The sequence below is a fragment of the Staurois parvus genome, unplaced genomic scaffold (assembly GCF_062004578.1).
Source record: "Staurois parvus isolate SC_StPar_1 unplaced genomic scaffold, SC_StPar_1.0 ptg000283l, whole genome shotgun sequence".
NCBI classification, from domain to species: domain Eukaryota; kingdom Metazoa; phylum Chordata; class Amphibia; order Anura; family Ranidae; genus Staurois; species Staurois parvus.
This window is the reverse complement of record NW_028318079.1, coordinates 897,589-918,271: the sequence shown is the minus strand read 5'-3', so window position 1 is coordinate 918,271 and position 20,683 is coordinate 897,589. Positions and strand designations below refer to the sequence as shown.

At 42.9% G+C, this 20,683-nt stretch overlaps 1 protein-coding gene across 15 annotated transcripts in view; it reads right to left on the bottom strand.

The window, feature by feature from the left end:
- Positions 1 to 20,683, bottom strand: part of CADPS (calcium dependent secretion activator) — a 610,020-nt gene that overhangs the window by 388,902 nt on the left and 200,435 nt on the right. For all 15 annotated transcript variants that reach the window (XM_089682020.1, XM_089682023.1, XM_089682021.1 and 12 more), the window contains exon 3: positions 12,471 to 12,803. In XM_089682020.1, the coding sequence (XP_089538146.1) occupies positions 12,471 to 12,803 (333 nt within the window). The remainder of the gene's footprint in view (positions 1 to 12,470; positions 12,804 to 20,683) is intronic.

The following is a 20,683-nucleotide window of genomic DNA, read 5'->3' as shown; positions in this document are numbered from 1 at the left end:
AGCAGAAGGTGGGTTATTGCAGCCACTACATCTAAGGACTAGTAAGCCACAATATATTATATTTTTGTCCTTAAAGTGGTTGTAAAGGCAAAAGGTTTTAAACGTTACTGCTTTCTATGTAGTAAGGTAAAAAAAAACCTTCTACTTGCAGTTCCCCTTGCATCCTGAGGGCTCAGGAGCGAGCACACACGAATGCCCCCATAGCAAGAGGTTTGCTATGGGGGCACTCAGTGGCAGGGTGCAGCCCTAAGTGCCAGCGGGGGACCCCAAAAGAGGAGGATCGGGGCTGCTCTGTGCAAAACCACTGCACAGAGCAAGGTAAGTATAACATGTTTGTTATTTTAATAAAATAAATCACAAAGCTTTACAATCACTTTAAAGCTGAACTCCAGGTGAGCAACTAATTACTGGATTATGAGTTTTTAGCATCTCTATATAAATTTTTGCAAATCGAAGCATGGTAAAATTTTGTTTGATTGGCAATATTTTGACCGGAAAAGGTAAGTATGGTCCCAATTTATCAGCTGATAGGGGTTAAAGAGGTAGTAAACCTTAAAAAAGGAAAAAAAAAAAAAAAGGCTTCCTCCTGCAGAGTAATATCATAATGTGTTTCTCATACTAGCACATTATCAAATATTTACTTTAAACGAAGCCCTCCAGTTATGTGCTGTCACTGCTCACAGGGCTTCCATCTTTACCCAGTCTTCCTTCTGGGTTTGCAGGCTCTGGTTGTCTGACTGGCTGAGGCGCGCTGACGTCGCTCCCGGGCATGCATACAGGGAGCAGCAGGCATGGCTCTGAAAGAACAGCAGGGTATGCACATGCACCGATGACGTCACCAACTACTGCTAGCTGGAATATCTCCTAAACCAGGGGTGCCCAACCCATGTCCCACAGGCCACATGTGACCCTGGGAGCTCTCTCACGTGGCCCTAGACCTTCAACTGAATGCAGGAGTTTTGGTGCGCTTTTAGAAAGTGCACCACACCCCCAAAACAGTGCATCAGTGTGAAATCAGCCTTATAGGTAAAAAAAATCAAAATTAGAAAGTTTACTACCACTTTAAGCCAGCCATAGGGAGTAGTGGTTCAGTCAGCGCTAGTGCTAGACAATTTTGTGCCATAGGCAAGACCAACTACTTGCCTAGGGCAAAATTTTAAAGAAACAGTAGAAATTATTAAATCAACAAACCATGAAACTGCTAAATTTCTTTTAATTTGGAAAAACAAGTGCCATAAGATGCCACCAGCACCAGTATTAAAGACAAAATCAATGCCACGGATGGACCGTATCTGTGGCTGGCAGTGGCAGGATGACAGTTGCAGTGAGTGGAGGATGATGGATCCACACTCTAACAGATCCCAGGCTGGAATTCCCCAGGCAATGGGGGGAAGATAAAACGCTGTGATAGCAGGCAACTCAGCCCACACACACACAGAGAACACCTGAACTGAGCGATCCCACAAAGTGGCAGATCCAACACAACACACCACCACCAACACTGACACAGATCAGCAGGCCCAGCAGGCACTCGAAGAGCAGGCTGTGGGATCGTGATGATACCATCACTCACTGACACATTGCACCTGTGATGGATGACTGGCCGGGTCACACTCACACAGACACGAGACATCAGAGTCAGACATTACTTTCTTCCGCAGGCACAGCTCCGCTTCTGCTGATGAATTGGGAGAGAAGGACTGGAACTCCACAGCGATCAGCAGCAGCCAGCCGGATTGCAGTAAGCGACTGAGTCTGAGAGGAACACTGGAGGGAGCAGCAGCTCAGCTGCTAGACTGGCCCCAGACACCCGTCATCTTCCCCTTTCGTTTCTTCCTTCCCTCTGCTGCCCCTCCCCTAAGCTGGAGGATCATTCATAACATGGCGGCGTCCCACGCAGAGAGAGTGCTGGTCTGTGCAGTGCCCCGGCGCCCATAGGTGGCAGTGCACCCTAGTTTGCCTAGTGGAAGCACCAGCCCTGGGTTCATTTATAACTAGGCTTAGAATCAGGAGTTAGGGGTTAAATTTAAATACTGGTTAAGGTTGATGCTGATTAAAGTGAACCTTTCCCCTATTTTAACAAAACTCACATCAGCAAGCATCTCTGCATACTGATGTGAAATCATCTCAAACTGTATTTTTGTAATCTACTTACCTCTCTGGTTTCTCTCAAGGCACTGATAAGGTAGCCCCAGCCTTACTGATGCCCCTTAGGAAGGCAATGTCATCCATGCCTTTAGGGAGATCTCATTCTTTATCTGTGAGATCTTGTGAGATTATGCAAGATCTTGCAGTACAGTTGTACTGTGCATGTATTAGAACAGGGGTCCCCAAACTTTTTAAACAGGGGGCCAGTTCACTGTCCCTCAGACCGTTGGAGGGCCGGACTATAGTTTTTTAAAAAAAACTATGGTCATCTCCTGTACTGTGTCCACATTTGTTCAGAGACTGTGGACATACAACAGCGGTGGGAATACTGGGCCGGCCGCTCTATAAGACGCACAGACATTTCCCCCCAAGTGTGTCTTATGGAGCGAAATAGTGCCCCATCATTGGTGTCAGTGGGAAGAATAGTGCCACATCATTGGTGTCAGTGGGAGGAATAGTGCCCTATCATTGGTGTCAGTGGGAGGAATAGTGCCACATCATTGGTGTCAGTGGGAGGAATAGTGCCCTATCATTGGTGTCAGTGGGAGCAATAGTGCCCTATCATTGGTGTCAGTGGGAGGAATAGTGCCCCATCATTGGTATCAGTGGGAGAAACAGTGTCCCATCATTGGTGTCAGTGGGAGGAATAGTGCCCCATCATTGGTGTCAGTGGGAAGAATCGTGCCCCATCATTGGTGTCAGTGGGAGGAATAGCACATCATTGGTGCCAGTGGGGGGGGGGTGGAATAGTGCCCCATCGTTGGTGTCAGTGGGGGGAGGAATAGTGGCCCATCGTTGGTGTCAGTGGGAGGAGGAATAGTGCCCCATCGTTGGTGTCAGTGGGGGGAGGAATAGTGCCCCATCATTGGTGTCAGTGGGAGGAATAATGCCCCATCATTATTATCAGTGACACCAATGATGGGGCACTATTCCTCCCACTGACAGCAATGACACTTAACTAGCCGACCCCTGTTCCAGCATGGTGCTGCTGCAGCCAGCATACCTGGTTGCAGCAGTACCATCTGCACGGCACATTTACTGGGCAGTCAGCTGTCCTCCTTCCTTCACTCCGGCCTCTCCCTCCCTTGATTTTCGCGGGGCCGCTCGGCTCCGCCTCCTCGCCGGTGATTGGTCGCCTGTGTGCCTTTCCTGAGCTACAGTACTGGTGCCCAATCACCGGTGAGGAGGCGGAGCCGAGCGGCAGCGTGGACACGAGTGAGGGAGCGGCCGGAGTGAAGGAGCAGCGCATCCTGAACTGGATCGTCGTGGGACTGGGACCGGAGCCAGGTAAGAGACAGCAGCCCCCTGCCTTGCCCTGTACTTAGTGTCCCCTGCCGGCGGGCCGGATGAATGTGCTCAGCGGGCCGCATGTGGCCCGCAGGCCGTAGTTTGAGGACCCCTGTATTAGAAGCTGATTGGCTACCATGCACAGCTGCACCAGATTCTGAGTGCTCCAGGTTTAGTAAATCCCCTTCTTTGAATTAAAATCCTTAAAAAAGTATGCAAACAGGTGCTTCTGCCTTCACACTTGTTTCAGGTTAGTGACTCTATTAAATCCAGCATGTAAGCACAATAGTCAGGCAAGTTGCATTTTCAGGTAAAGCAAGTAATGGCAGCCTCTATGTTTTATCAGAAAAGGTTTCCCTTAAATTAACCTTTTCACATTTACCAGGTAAAGCTAACAGGGTTACTTTAAAGAAGGGACTACAAACAGTTGGTACTTTCCTTCCATACACTCCCCACTGGTCTTATCTTACATATTACAGTATTCAGGTATATGCACTAGCTATATTTAAAAATGCAATTAAGAATTTTGAATTATATATATTGAATTATACTGTATATATATATATATATATATATATATATATATATATATATATATATATATATATATATATATATTTTGAATTATATATATTGATGTTTTTAATACATTTGCCTGGTGTTCAGCTTTAGGAAGCTCAGATTGTTACAATCTTCAAACCAAAAGTACGGGAGAATTCAGCTGAAGTTGCTGTATATGATTAAGACTTGAAATCAATCCTCTTAGAAAAGCTCCATAATTGTACATGAGCTTAACTGGTCTTATTGTGATAAGGGTCACATCACCTGGGTGCATAAGCCATGAAGCTGGCACAGGGCATCTTGACCTGTGGGCCACCTCTGGCCTCAAATTGTGACTAGAAAGTTCAATGATCAGAATCTAGACAGAAAAATAAAAGTTGATTTACGAAAATTGGAGAGTGCAAAATCTGGTGCAGCTCTGCATAGAAACCAATCAGCTTTGTTTTATTTTTCTTTTGTCAAAGATTAAAGTGCCACTAAACCCAGGACCCTGCATTCGCTATATCTGGTCTCCCTCAGTACACAACATGAAAATGCAATTATTTTAGTAAATATAAATTGCTAAATACATTTTCTCATCAGCAGTTAGAGCAGTCTTGTGACTTCAATCAGTGGCCAGCAGAGCACATGTTAACCTCCCTAGCGGCCTGATTATGTCCATATTTCTGTGCTTAAAGCGGTACATTTTTTTGCATGGAAATATGTATTTTTTTTATTGCAGGCCTGTACGTTTTAGGAATAACTCACTGAAATCTGTTCGAACAAGAGTCTAGTAAACATCACGGGTATGTTACAATTTGAAACACGAAATCATAAATTATAATTTAATAAATAATCATAAAAAATAATAATATAATAATAATACATTTAATTCAATAATATAATCAAACCAAAAACACTGAAATATGAAATATAGCGCCAAGTTCGCACATCACTGAGCAAAGTCGCAAAATCGTTTTCAGTGTCTGATGACAAATTTCCCCACGAATCATTATCACTCAATTCTGCAAGTAGTTCTGATTTACTATCGCTGTTCTCTAGCCTGTCTAAAACCGATTTTGACCTAAAGGGACACTTTTTGGACGCCATGGACGTTTCCAGGCAGAAAGAATAGTAAAAATGCAGGCAGGGCACAGGACAAAGCACTCGGGACAAAATGTATGTGAAATGGTTTGATACAGTAATGTTTTACTATGTGATTTTAGTGAATTTAGTGAATGTCACTTTTTGTCATTTTCAAATTTCCCGCCAGTTCCGTCCCCGTACGTCCCGACGCTTGCAGGGGACCGAACCCAGATGACAGATGCTGGCATCTGCCAGAGGACATTGCCGGGGACACTGCAGGGGACGTTGCAAGAGGGACATCGCAGGAGCGCAGGACAAGGTAAGAGAAGAACAGATCCCGGAGCAGCGCTGCATGGTAAGCCCGAGTGTAGCTCGGGGCTACCGCTTGTGGTACTGAAACATTACCCCGAGCTACACTCGGGAATACCGCCAGGGAGGTTAAAGCTTGTAGGAGGAGTTTTCATTCTGCTCTAGCAGGATGCAGAACCCCTGACCTCTGTCTGGAAAGTGCTGATTGGCCCTGTGCTGATCACATGCACTCTACCATGAAAAAGAAAAAAACTCTCTAGCAGTACAGTCTATTGGTTATACTGTTTTGGGTTTATTAACACTTTAATTGAACAAGCTGAAGTTAGAAGCTGATTGGATACCATGCACAGCTGCACCACATTTTGCACTCTACAATTTTAGCAAATCAACCCCAAAGTATTTAACATAAATAATAATAACAATCCATTTAATTATGTATGGCATATATTTATAAACGTTTCAGTGTGACATTTTCTAGACATTCACCCAACTTTCCCCCTTCCCTTTCCAAAATTCACTGACGACAATCACTTTTTATGTTTTAAAGTTCCAGTGTTTTTATTTTTTTATTTGACTTTTATACCTGCATACAGTACATGGATAATTAAAGCAGAGCTCCAGGCTCTACCCAAAAAATTAAAAGTCAGCAGCTATAAATACTGTAGTTGATGACTTATTTTAAGGAGACTTACCTGTCAATGGGTCTAGCAATGTCCTCACCCAAGCCGATTCTTGAATCGGCTTCGGGTGCAGGTGCTGGCACCTTCAGCAAGGGGAACCGGCAGTGAAGACTTGCAGCCTCACAGCCGGTTTCATTCTGTGCAGGTGCGAAGCGTGCTAGACTTTGTGAATGGTCTTGCAGTCTTTTAGGACCTGTGAAGTGTCCCAGAAGGCTGCGGGGAAGAATGGGGGGGGGGGGTGAACCTCCGACTCAGATTGCCAGGGTGCATCTGACTGGAGAAAGGAGTGGGTATAAGTCAAAATCAGGTACCCACTCCCCCCTCCCCCTCAGAAAAGTGCCAAATGTGGCAATGAAGGGGGGAGGATGTAAAAAAGCAGAACTTCCCCTTTTGGGTGAATTTCCGTTCTAAGGTTCCTAAAGTATATAAGCCCCCTCCAATGGCCAGCACAAACCTCCTTGGCTAGTCGGTTGTCAAGATCAAGTGATTTTAGAAGAGTACCCCAGTTTCTCAAAGCACTCCCCCCAATGCTGAAGACAAGCATGCTGGAATTAAGATGGCAAAGGGCTGCGCACCCACAATCCCCATGCCATGAAGAATACTAGCTGACAAGCCTGGTGTGCCAGGCTGGTTATGATGGAAGGGCTTATGATGGAAGGGCTGTTATTTGTCAATTTAGTTTCTTTTTTTAAAAAAATGCATATTTTATTCACCTCTCCCACTGTAGAGAGCTCTCACTTGTACACCTTTCCCCCTGGGTTAAATATGTGGGCATGAAAGGACAAGTGGATGTCAGTGAATGTCATCAGGAGAAGTTGATATAAACGATTTACTGGTGAATTTGCAAGTGGATTTTTTTAAAAAAAACATACATCGTATTATTTTTGCTTTACTCTAATTCCCAAGTCATCCAAATGTTTTCTGCAGACTCATCACTTTTGCATTTTATTTTAGAATTGGACATTTGAATTTTTTTTATTTGTAGTGCCCTGCCAAAAGTTAGGCTAAATTGAGTTTTTTGGCTTCACTGTACTCTGTGGAGAAATTATCTATTTTTTGTAGTCTGATCAGGGTTTCCTTAAAGTCATTGGTTGATTGCTCCTGTCAGCTTCTGGAGGAAGTAAAATAGGATGATCAATCACTGATTTATAAATCCTTATCAGACCCCAACCAATCCCTGGGAAGGGAGAACACAGAAGGTGGCTGAGGAAGGTGAAACATGTTTGGGGAGGACTGAACAGGGTGTTCTTCCACGGCAAGGAGGGTTCCCCTTCTCCCAGGGCTACTGCCCCTGGAAGGTAGCTAAGCGTGAGACAGGAGTTGCAATTTGGGCATCGGCTGGGGTTGAGCTGAGGGCCTGGAGAAGACTGCTAAAGTGGCTTGCTGGAGCCCTGGTCTGAAGAAGGACTTTCTCTCCATCGATGAAGAGTTTTGTATAGAAACTGGGTGACAGACAGCTCCTAGGACATTGTGAGTAAGACTTGGTTATGGGACTCCCAAGTGTGTCTGATGATAGAGGGAAAAGAATGTCAGGGGTTACTGTATGGTTTGGGTCTGCTCTTTTAGAGACCTACTAGCCATTACCTATCATCTTCTGTTCATTTCTGATAACTTTTTGGAGTATACTGAACCCTTAAATCCTCTCATGGTCAAGTTTCTGCAAATAAAATCCATGAAAAGACATCCCATAGAGTCAACTTGTGTTGTCGGTGTGTGTGGATCTGTCTCTGTGGCAGGCAGCCTTTGTACTAAATCCAAAGAACAGAGGTATACCGCTCAGGCAAACAATCCAGATCCACAAAAGGTGCAGGCTCTGGCTCGCCACCACGCACGATGCAATAGAAAAAAGGGTCAGCCGCACATTGGAGGATAGATGAATATAGTGTGTATTTATTGATCCATAGGACACACAAAACACCGGGACATGAATATAGGACCTGATAACGCGTTTCACACGATCTTCTGCTTAATCATAACCGATGATTAACCTCCTTGGCGGTATTCCCGAGTGTAGCTCGGGGTAACATTTCAGTACCAAGAGCGGTAACCCCGAGCTACACTCGGGAATACCATGCGGCACTGCTCCGGCATCTGTTCTTCACTTACCTTACCCTGCGCTCCCGCGATGTGTCCCCTGCAGCGTCCCCGGCCATCTCCTTTGGCCGATGGCGGCATCCGGCTTCTGTGTCCTGTCCCTGTGACGTCGGGACGTACGGGCGCCGCCGGCGGCGGGAAATTTAAAAATTTTAAATAATGTCATTTTTTTTTTTTTTACATTTTACATAGTAAAACATTGCTGTCTCAACCCATTTCACATACATTTAGTCCCTACTGCTTTGCCCTGCGCCCCGCCTTCATTTTGTCTGTTCTTTCTGCCTGGAAACTGAGAAACGTCCATGGCGTCCAAAAAGTGTCCCTTTAGGTCAAAAGCGGTTTAGATCAGCTAGAGAACAGCGATAGTAAATCAGAACCACTTGCAGAATTGAGTGATAATGATTCGTGGGGAAATTCGTCATCAGACACTGAAAACGATTTTGCAACTTTGCTCAGCAATGTGCGAACTTGGCGCTATATTTCAAATTTCAGTGTTTTTGGTATGATTGTATTATTGAATTAAATGTATTATTATTATATTATTATTTTTTATGATTATTTATTAAATTATAATGTATGATTTTGTGTTTCAAATTTTATAGTACCCGGGATGTTTACTAGACTCTTGTTCGGACAGATTTCAGTGAGTTATTCCTAAATATTACAGCCTACAATAAAAAAACTACATATTTCCATGCAAAATAATGGTACCACTTTCAGCACCAAAAATCTGAAATAATTATACCGCCAGGGAGGTTAAGCACGATATCGTGTGAAACGCGTTAACAGGTCCAGTATTCATGTCCTGGTGTTTTGTGTGTCCTATGGATCAATAAATACACACTATATTCATCTATCCTCCAATGTGCAGCTGACCCTTTTTCCTATTACAGCCTTTGTACTAACAAGGGAAACCTGGGCATATTGTCAGTGGCCTCTTTGGGGGATAGCACTACATATTTAATGAATATTTAGTTCAATAGGCCACACATACTTTGTTGTTTTTTTATTTGAATCAAATTACATTTGCCTGTTTCAGCAAATATTCATTCAGTAGATTTGTTTTTCAGAATACTGTAAAAAGTCCCCAAAAAATTTCCTTTCTTTATACCACAAATATAAACCCGTCTTAACATTTCATCATGTGATATTTCCTACATATGCTAAGAATATGCTAAGAATACAGAAACAAGTGAATCATTCAGATTGAATCCCTTGTGGGTGTAAATAAAGTGAATGTTTTTAATTTATTGCCCACATTTTGTTTTATCAAACATGATATGGCCTGAAAGGCCACATGCAATTGTAAGATTACTTGGAATTATTGGGATATTTACTAAAACTGGTGCATACAAAATCCGGTGCAGCTGTGCAAAGTAACCAATCACCTTCCAGGTTTTCTTCTCAAAGCTTAATTGAACAAGCTGAAGTTAGAAGCTGATTGGTTACTATGCACAGCTGCACCAGATTCTATGTTGGGTACCCATGCCCATCTACTTCTGGACAAAATTTTAAGTAACACTGCTGTCACCCAAAAAATATTTTACTGATGCTAACCTAAGTCACCTTGAAGTGCTACAGCCTCTGTCAAAATTTTCAGTCTTTGTAAATTCCAGAAGTGTATGAATGCCTGTGCCCCCCCCCCCCCCCCCGTGCATCATGCTTTCTCCCATCTGACCTCATGTCAATTCAGGACACAACAGTGACATATGGGACTGGAATCACAGTGTGCAAAAGGGGACACTGGCATCTGATACTCCTGGAAGTGCTAAAGATTCTGGCGAAGACTGTAGTTCTTCAATGGAGCATAGTTCTGCATCACAGGTCACTGGAAAGGAAAGTATATCACCTCTTCCTTTGTAGGGAACTGCTTGTAAATTTTTATGTGGACAACTTTCTCATTTAATGGGAAAGTGATTGGGTGGATACAGGGGGGCTCACTAGGTTCCTTGCAGCTCAGGTGGCATCCTGGGTTAGGCAGGCCATAGAGTATGCAATTTTCTTTCCTTTTTTTCTTTCCTTCAAGAAAATCCCTCTCACAGTGCTGTTGTGTTCTGCCGGCGGGAGCAAGGGAGCCTTCCCCATCAGCAGAATACAATGATCACTGCTGGCAGCTATAACTGCTGGCAGTGACAGGGCGAAAAAACATACTGGGTGTACTGATGTCGATTGATAGATCAACTTCAGGACAATCGGCCTGCCCATAGATCAGAGTAGATAAAAATCAATGATTTTCTTTAAAAAATCAAAACCATCAGATTTTTGTTTATTTACATCTGATTTTTTTTTATTTTTATCATATTTATTTTAATAAAATGCTTTTGGAGTAAAAATCTATCTAAAGTTAGTTTTCTATTTAAGATACATTAATACTTTAGTTTATTCAGCATGAAATGGAGCTTCGTTTATGTAGCACGAGGCTGTATATTCTGCAATATTTACATTTTTGGTAAACTTATTCAATGAATCCAAGCTCTGCAAGCTGAGATAACATTCACCGTATTGATGCATTCACACAATTTCACAGTAACCATGAGAAAAAACATGAAATAAAAGAATTTGAGTCATTCTCCAGCTATTAGTGATTAACCTATTAACCTGAAATCGGTTCTGATATCGCTGTTTTACTAACCTGACAGCTTATTATTCTAAAAAGGAAACCTTCATTTGGTTTGCAAATATTAAAGATTCTAACTACCAGCAAGAATGAGTCAGATGCCTTACATTTAAAGAGCACCTGTCATTTTGTAATGTACAGCGCTGAGCGAACTGTTGGCGCTATATAAATACTGTATAATAATAATAATTTTAGATTCATAATGGCAGCGCCTGTTAGCGGGCATCCACTCACCTGCTGCCGCCACATCCCTCAACTTGTGTCACTACGGCATCACCAACCATCCCATTAAAGTGAATGAGATTCTCGGTGAGTCAACAGCAGGACAGAGATGACAGTTGCTCTTTAAAAATTATGATTTAAATCGAGCCTTTTCCCTAGTAAATGATGATTTAAATTGTAATATAAATAAACTTGATTTAAATCAAATCCACCCTGCCATAGATGGATTGAAATTCCTGCCAACTGGATGAATTTTGATCTGTCTATGTCCAGCTTTAGCTTGGCATAACCTAATGAAAATATCTTTTCGGCCCAGGTTTACCATAATGGCTTTCAGTGGACAGTGACTAGTGCAGCAGAATAAAGGGGCAGAATCAAGCTTCAGAATCTGCAAACTGTAAAAAAAAATGTTGTATTTTTTTTTATTTAGTTTTTTTTCCATTCTAGCTACCTTTAGACATTTCTAGCTAAATTCAACAAATGAACTATTGGGAGAGTGGTTTGCAGAGGAGAAGACTTAAGAGTAGTTACAGCAGCACAGTGGCTAAATGGACAGCACTTCAGCCTGGCAGTACTAGGGTCGTCGGTTTGAATCCCAACCATGCCTGTGTGGGTTTCCTCCGGGTACTCCAATTTCCTTGTCTAAATTGTCCCTAGTATGTGTATGTATGAATGTAAGTTAGGGACCTTAGATTGTACACCCCTTGAGGGTTAAGGACTGATGTGAATGTACAATATATATGTAAAGTGCTATGTAAATTAATACACTATATAAGTACCTGAAATAAATAAAATAAACTCATGCAACTCTCTCGTTTCTCAGTCTGTACAGTCAAAAAGCAGCAGTGTATACATCAGATTCAGTTGATATAAAGCAGACCCAACAAACATATGACACAAGGGTCAGAACATTTACAAAAGGGTGTCATTATTCAGGTGTACCTAGGTCAGCACAATGTCCAACGGTGGGCCACTTCCCAAAACTGGATATTGTTTTAAATTATTTTTACTAGTAATCAAGCTGTATGGTTAATAACAAAAATACAATATTTGTCCTCCCAACTATATAAAAACTTTTGCTATTCTTATAAAACTTAAAAAAAGGGTGAACTAAGCCCAACCCACAATTTATCCAAGTCCCCCAAACCGACTACAAATTCTGGCAAGCCCTGTTAAACTAGGACGGTTGGGTATTATGTCGTTTGTCACAATAAAGGGTTAATATGGATAGCATACACTTTCTCTCCATCATCTTTTTATCTATCCCAGGCAGATTAACAAACATAACAGTGTAATTATTGACAAAAGCTGTGTGCTAAGCTGCTTAATGTTTTTTTTTGGTTCCAAGCATATCTCTGGCTGGGCAAGGCAAAAACATGCAGCCCAGCTGATGGATGCACTGGTCTGCTTGAGTTCTGATCTGACATAAAAGATTTAAGAGACCCAAAGGAACAGAGCAATCTCCATAAATCATACATGCGTCTTACCTGGCATGCATTGTACAGCAGCTGATGTTCAAACTTCTTGATCCCCAGAATCTGCTGAAACATTTCGTATAGTTGTTCCTTGCTGAGGATAAGTTCCGAAGCGGCGCTGGCGGTCATCCTGGCTTGCTGTTTCCGGGGGTCTTCTTCTCCTCGGTAGATGGCATCAAATTTAGCCATCCAGGAGCTCAGAACAGTCTCCTTGCTGAGGCCATCGATCTCCGGGAGGCTCCTTACCCTTTTTTCTATGTGTTTTTTGAAGACCTCACGGGAGTCATTGGCGGAGCAGCCCCCACTCTGCACCATTCTTGCCACACGGTCGCTCTTCAAGAAAACCTGCAATATCAGATACAGATGTTACTAGATAAACTGGTTTTAAATAGGACTTTCAATAAATGAAATATACTTAATGATTGAAAGACGTTTCAATGACCATTTATAGATTAAATTGAGAGGTAAACTAGATAGAGAGAAAACAGGTGGCGCACACACCTAGTGCATTAACAGCAAGGCTCCTACTTTCCATTCATCACACATCTGCATCAGAGGCTGGTCATCAGCTCTGAGGAAAGGGATTCGTCCCCGAAACGCGTCAGCATTTGACCGCACTGATAGTGAGAACACCTTGCCTGCCGTTGTGGCCATTGTCATTTTTCTATGCTTTTTAGATACATGCTTCGTCTGTGAGTATGTTTTTATTATTCTTTCACTCCTACAATAAACCTTGGATAATGCACTAGGTGTGTGCGCCACCTGTTTTCTCTCTATCCAGTGGCTGATTTCCCCGTCTGAGGAGGGCTGCACCCCTGAAGCATTTCCTTTGGTTGTCGCTGTCCTGGTACCCTTGGCTTCCCTTTTGGCTGTGCATATCCTGAGGCGCTGGAGAGTACATATGATATCCTGAGAGGTCAACTAGTTTCAAGTCCCTTCCTTCATTTACCACATGGCTGTAATTAACAGGTAAGTAAGCCCAAAATCTGTTTTTCAGCATGTTTAACATCATGCCTCACTATATACCAGGGGTGTCCAACCTGCAGCCCAAGACAGCTATGAATGCGGCCAAACATAAAATCATAAACTTACCTAAAAATGTTTTTTTTTTATTGGGGGGGGTGGGGATTTTTGTAAAATTGCATTTACACTTAGCAAACACATGGGCTCTTTAATGGACTTTTCTAAGTTTATCTTCCCAAAGAAAAGTATCCCATTCTTCAGATTTTGCACTCTCCAGTTTTAGTAAATCAACCCAGTGTGTATTATTTTAATAAAAAGGTTCTTTAGCTTAATGCATTCTCTGCATTAGGGTAAAATAGCTTTTACATGCAGTTCCCCCCACAGCCCCCTCTAATCACCTGAGCCAGATCTCGGTCCAGTGCTGTGTCTACAGCAGCTCCTCTCCTCTCTCCTGGCTCTCACAGGCATGGCTTAGAGGAGCAGAAGCCATTGGCTCCTGCTGCTGTCAGTCAAACTCTGTGAGCAGAGAGAAGGGGGCTGAGCTGAGCTGTATGTCTGAATAGACACAAATAGCCTGACTCAGGAGCAAGCCCGCATGAGTGCCCACATAGGACGCGGCTTCCTATTGTGGTCACTTGGCAGGGAGAAGAGCCAAGAATCAGCCATGACACCTTCTCCTTGGAAACATCTAAGAAATTATATTTTCTCAGGTATACTGTGTGAATGGGAACACATAACAAACATACAGTGGGGTTTTCTCAAATGTGACTACAAACGTGGAAATATGCTTTAAGGTATGTGTAAAATTAATTTTAAAAAATAGGTTCTGGAGAGGGAAGTTCAAGGGGGGCAGGGGATGCACCTGTATAAATGACAGATTTAATTACAACACTTATTTTAATGCCTATTATACTACTATATTGTTAGCAAATCACAATACATTATATTATAAACGTTTTGCATTAATCGTTAACAATATATCCAACCAAGCTATGAACGTCGGCTCTTTTTACTGTATATTTTGCAGAATATTAATTTGCCTTGTAATTAGAAACCTGCAGTTCCTATTATATGAAAATCTACAGGCTGATGTGCTGCACTCTAAGCATTCATAAAAGAACACAAGGGGGCGCCAACCTAAGTGCAGAGGATTAAATTTAACTATTAAAAATATAATAGCCTATAGCTACTCACAAAGGAAGGAGAATGATAAGCAAGTGTATTGGTCCTTGGCTTGGCCAGTGGGGAGCCGATGATGTCAGTCAGAACCCTGGACCCTTGGGATGAAGAGAGATGGAAGCCGGCAGCTGTCAGCGGTGAGGACACTGGAAACCAGCGCCGTAACCAGCATAGAGTGCACGGAAGTATGGACCGAGCAGGCGACCAATGGGAAGGCGAGGACAGAACAGGTGACGCGTTTCAAAGCATCTGCTTCTTTTTCAGATCTGATTGGATGTAGAGGATGTCACTCTCTAATAGGAGGAGGACCAGACGGGGTGGACTATGCGGATAGACTGACAGCAGTTAGCTGGAGGAGTGGTTAACAGCGCAAATCGGCAGACAAGGTTGAGAAACAACAATATATACAGTGGGGCAAAAAAGTATTTAGTCAGCCACCAATTGTGCAAGTTCTCCCACTTCAAAAGATGAGAGAGGCCTGTAATTGGCATCATAGGTAGACCTCAACTATGAGAGACAAAATGAGAAAAAAAATCCAGACAATGACATTGGCTGATTTGGAAAGAATTTATTTGCAAATTATGGTGGAAAATAAGTATTTGGTCACCTACAAACAAGCAAGATTTCTGGCTCTCACAGACCTGTACCTTCTTCTTTAAGAGGCTCCTCTGTCCTGCACTCATTACCTGTATCAATGGCACCTGTTTGAACTTGTTATCAGTATAAAAGACACCTGTCCACAACCTCAAACAGTCACACTCCAAACTCCACTATGGTGAAGACCAAAGAGCTGTCGAAGGACACCAGAAACAAAATTGTAGACCTGCACCAGGCTGGGAAGACTGAATCTGCAATAGGCAAGCAGCTTGGTGTGAACAAATCAACTGTGGGAGCAATAATTAGAAAATGGAAGACATACAAGACCACTGATAATCTCCCTCGATCTGGGGCTCCACGCAAGATCTCACTCCGTGGGGTCAAAATGATCACAAGAACGGTGAGCAAAAATCCCAGGACCACACGGGGGGACCTAGTGAATGACCTGCAGAGAGCTGGGACCAACGTAACAAAGGCTACCATCAGTAACACACTACGCCGCCAGGGACTTAGATCCTGCAGTGCCAGACATGTCCCCCTGCTTAAGCCAGTACATGTCCAGGCCCATCTGAAGTTTGGTAGAGAGCAATTTGATGATCCAGAAGAGGATTGGGAGAATGTCATATGGTCAGATGAAATCAAAATAGAACTGTTTGGTAGAAACACAACTTGTCGTGTTTGGAGGAGAGAGAATGCTGAGTTGCATCAAAAGAACACCATACCTACTGTGAAGCATGGGGGTGGCAACATCATGCTTTGGGGCTGTTTCTCCGCAAAGGGACAAGGACGACTGATCCATGTACAGGACAGAATGAATGGGGCCATTTATCGTGAGATTTTGAATGCAAACCTCCTTCCATCAGCAAGGGCATTGAAGATGAAACGTGGCTGGGTCTCCCAACATGACAATGATCCCAAACATACCGCCCGGGCAACGAAGGAGTGGCTTCGTAAGAAGCATTTCAAGGTCCTGGAGTGGCCTAGCCAGTCTCCAGATCTCAACCCCATAGAAAACCTTTGGAGGAAGTTGAAAGTCCGTGTTGCCCAGCGACAGCCCCAAAACATCACTGCTCTAGAGGAGATCTGCATGGAGGAATGGGCCAACATACCAGCAACAGTGTGTGCCAACCTTGTGAAGACTTCCAGGAAACGTCTGACCTCTGTCATTGCCAACAAAGGATATATAACAAAGTATTGAGATGAACTTTTGATATTGACCAAATACTTATTTTCCACCATAATTTGCAAATCAATTCTTTCCAAATCAGCCAATGTGATTGTCTGGATTTTTTTACTCATTTTATCTCTCATAGTTGAGGTCTACCTATGATGCCAATTACAGGCCTCTCATCTTTGTAAGTGGGAGAACTTGCACAATTGGTGGCTGACTAAATACTTTTTTGCCCCACTGTATGTGATACACAGTAATATTGACAAATTTCAAAAACAATTGCGGTCACTGATCAAGGGACATAAATTACGGCAGACATATGTAAAACATGGGAAGTGGTAGATAGTATGCTTCAGCAGTTTAAAAGACCATGATAATATATAACGTATAGTACTATATTTACTAAAAATGGCTAATAGCAGAGAAACATGTAGATAAAAAAACATTATAAAAATGACCGTGAATGAAATAAAGATGCAAAGATAAAATAGAATAAAATAAAATAAATGCAGCACCAATGAATTGGAGCTATGTACAGATAAATGAATAAACTGAAGGTACTAATGAGCACAAATAAAGAATCATAAGACCATATGAACCTCAGTTTCCTCATTTTACCCCCTCGGGGCCAGTGTATTCAGGGCAGGGGCGGACTGACCATTTGGAAACTCGGGCACTGCCCGAGGGCCAGGGGTCAGTAGGGGGCCCCATGAGATGCCCCTGGTACCTTTTTCATAGGCTTTTTTGAGTTTGTTCAAGGACACAGGGGCCCCATGATCCCCTATTGCCCGGGGGCCCCATGAGTTGTCAGTCCGCCCCTGATTCAGGGTATATATCCAAAAAGGTTTCTTGCCTGTATAATGGTTGAAAACGTTCAGCTGTGCAATATATGTCAGATATGAAATCAATGATCCATACATGAAGATCATGGGTGGATTTATTATGAAATTCAGAGAAGTGTCGTGGGACGCTATGTTTGGGGTTACCATCCTGTACTAGACGACGATGTTCTCCGAAACTTTTTCTAATTGTTCTAATGGTACACCTGACGTAGAGCAAACCACAGGGGCAGGAGAGGCAATAAACCACATAAGTCGATGAGCAGTTGTGGAATGATTTGATGGGATAGGTTTTACCATTAGAACAAAAGTTTTTTTTGCCATGGGGAACATGTGCACAAGTAAGGCATAATGTTTTATTGCAACGGAAAATCCCTGATAATGAAAATGAGAGTGAGCTGTCTGCAGGCAGTGTTGTTTATTACAGTGGAGATTTTACTGGGTGCAATCTTATTTTTTACACTAGGTGCTTTTCTGTAAGAGGATTTGGGATGAGATGGGATAGATGATGCAAGGTGTGGTTTTTGGGACAAAATGGACCAATGCTTTTTGAAAACACTTTCCATTGGGCAGCACAGTGGCTAAATGGTTAGCACTTCTGCCTGGCAGTACTAGGGTCGTTGGTTCAAATCCCAGCCACGGCACCTCCTGCCTGGAGCTTGCATGTTCTCCCTGTGCCTGAGTGGGTTTCCTCCGGGTACTCTGTTTTCCTCTCACACTCCAAAGACATGCTGGTAGGTTAATTGGATCCTGTCTAAATTGGCCCTTGTATATAAATGTGAGTTAAGGACCTTAGATTGTACACCCCTTGAGGGTTAGGGACTGATGTGAATGTACAATATATGTGTAAAGTGCTGCATAAATTGACGGCGCTATATAAGTACCTGAAATAAATAAATAAATTGAACATACAAGAATTTGTGTGGATCATTGATTCCATACCTGGCATATATTCCATAGCTGAACATTTTCAACGATTATGCAGGGAAGAAACCTTTTGGATATATACCCTGAATACACTGGCCCCGAGGGGGTTAAATGAGGAAATTGAGGTTCATATGGTCTTATGTATCTTTATTTGTGCCCATTAGTACCTTCATTTTATTCATATATCTGTACATAGCTCCAATTTATTGGTGCTGCATTTATTTTATTTTATTCTATTTTATCTTTGCATCTTTATTTCATTCATGGTCATATTTAGAATGTTTTTTTATATACATGTTTCTCTGCTATTAGCCATTTACAGTAAATATAGTACTATACATTATATATTATCATGGTCTTTTAAACTGCTGAAGCATACTATCTACCACTTCCCATGTTTTACATATGTCTGCCGAAATTTATGTCCCTTGATCAGTGACTGCAATTATGTTTTTGAAATGTATCAGTATTACTGTGTATCACATATATACTGTTGTTTCTCAGCTGCCGAATTGTGCCGTTAACCCCGCCTCCAGCTCACCGCTGTCAGTCTATACGCATTGTCCGCCCCGTCCAGTCCTCATCCTATAAGAGAGTGACATCCTCTACATCCAATCAGGTCTGAAGAAGAAGCAGGTGCTTTGAATCGCGTCACCTGACCTGTCCTCGCCTTCCCATTGGTCGCCCGCCTGGTCCAGACTTCTGTGTGCTCTACGCTGGTTACGGCGCTGGTTTCCAGTGTCCTGACCGCTGACAGCTGCCGGCTTCCATCTCTCTTCATCCCAAGGGTCCAGGGCTCTGACTGACACCATTGGCCCCCCACTGGCCAAACCGAGGACTGATACACTTGCTTCTCATTCTCCTTCCTTTGTGAGTAGCTACAGGCTATTATGGTGTCCGTTTATGAACCAGCGGTAAATGATCGCTGCTCATTTCTCCGGAATTCTCGGAGAACATAGTTCTTCTGCAAATGCCTTTTATGTAGCGGTGTAGATCAGTTCTCCAAATGAAGGGTGAAAGATCTACAAACGCTGGAAAATGGCTGCTTTTACTATAATCTCGGGAGATTACAGTAAAAGATCAGTTTACTAAGCAGAGGTAAATTATCGCTGCTTAGTTTGCGGTTCCTCCGATTCTCCAGCTTGGGCTGGAGAATCTGCAGGGAGAACACAGATCTCCAGTGAAGGGCTGAACATGTTCTCCGCTGATCTCCTGAGTGTCATAAACTGTGAATGACCAGAGAGTAGCTGCGATCCTCTGAATCGCAGCTATTCTCTGTGTCATAACTGGACACCTATATTTTTAATAAATGATTTTAGTCCTCTGCACTTAGGTTGGCCCCTCCTTGTGTTCTTTTATATTTCCTACAGAGTATTGCTTTGCTCTTTGGGGAGCTGCCACCACCAGTGCCTCCAATATCGAATTAATGGACTTTATGTGATAATTTCACAATCTTACATTTGTAGAGTCGTATATGGTTTATAGTTGCCGAATTGTCACTGTAATGGCTTAGCCAGTTTATTTTATCACTACAGTTCCCTCTCAGAGCCAATCATCCTACTGGTTACTCTAAGCATCCATCGAGCATGTTGGAGAGTATAAAAGTCAGCACAGGAGAGATGAACATCAGGGAATGTGCAACATAAAACATCTAACAACAATTTCCTGGCAATATCGAGACCATTTACTGTCACTACAGCATGCAGATAACCTTTACAATATCAGATACCCTTATTGGATTATTAATGTATAAGAAGATTACCAAAGAAGATTTAAGATTTATAGTGAATGATAAGGACGTCGCGATACATGTTTCCTGCAGTTATTGACATCCGTTCGAAAGTTTAGCTATGTAAACATCTGTGCTGTGCAATGTGTGTACACTATTCCCGATCCTAGTCATATGACCCTAGGTTTACATCTAAGCATTTTCTGCAGCGTTTTGCAGAAACGCAGTACAGTCCATTTAACATGATTTCTTATGAGACATGTTCACATGTTTTCACCTGGTGCGTTTTTTGGAAATGGTCAGGGACTTTTCTAACAGTGGGAGAATCTTAAAGGAGCATTAAATACCAGAAGTGCATTACACACAGAGTGCAGAGTTCAGGGGTGTGCTACGTACACAGTGCAGAGTTCAGGGGTGTGCTACGTACACAGTGCAGAGTTCAGGGGTGTGCTACACACAGAGTGCAGAGTTCAGGGGTGTGCTACACACAGAGTGCAGAGTTCAGGGGTGTGCTATGTACACAGTGCAGAGTTCAGGGGTGTGCTACGTACACAGTGCAGAGTTCAGGGGTGTGCTACGTACACAGTGCAGAGTTCAGGGGTGTGCTACACACAGAGTACAGAGTTCAGGGGTGTGCTACGTACACAGTGCAGAGTTCAGGGGTGTGCTATGTACACAGTGCAGAGTTCAGGGGTGTGCTATACACAGAGTGCAGAGTTCAGGGGTGTGCTACGTACACAGTGCAGAGTTCAGGGGTGTGCTACGTACACAGTGCAGAGTTCAGGAGTGTGCTACACACAGAGTACAGAGTTCAGGGGTG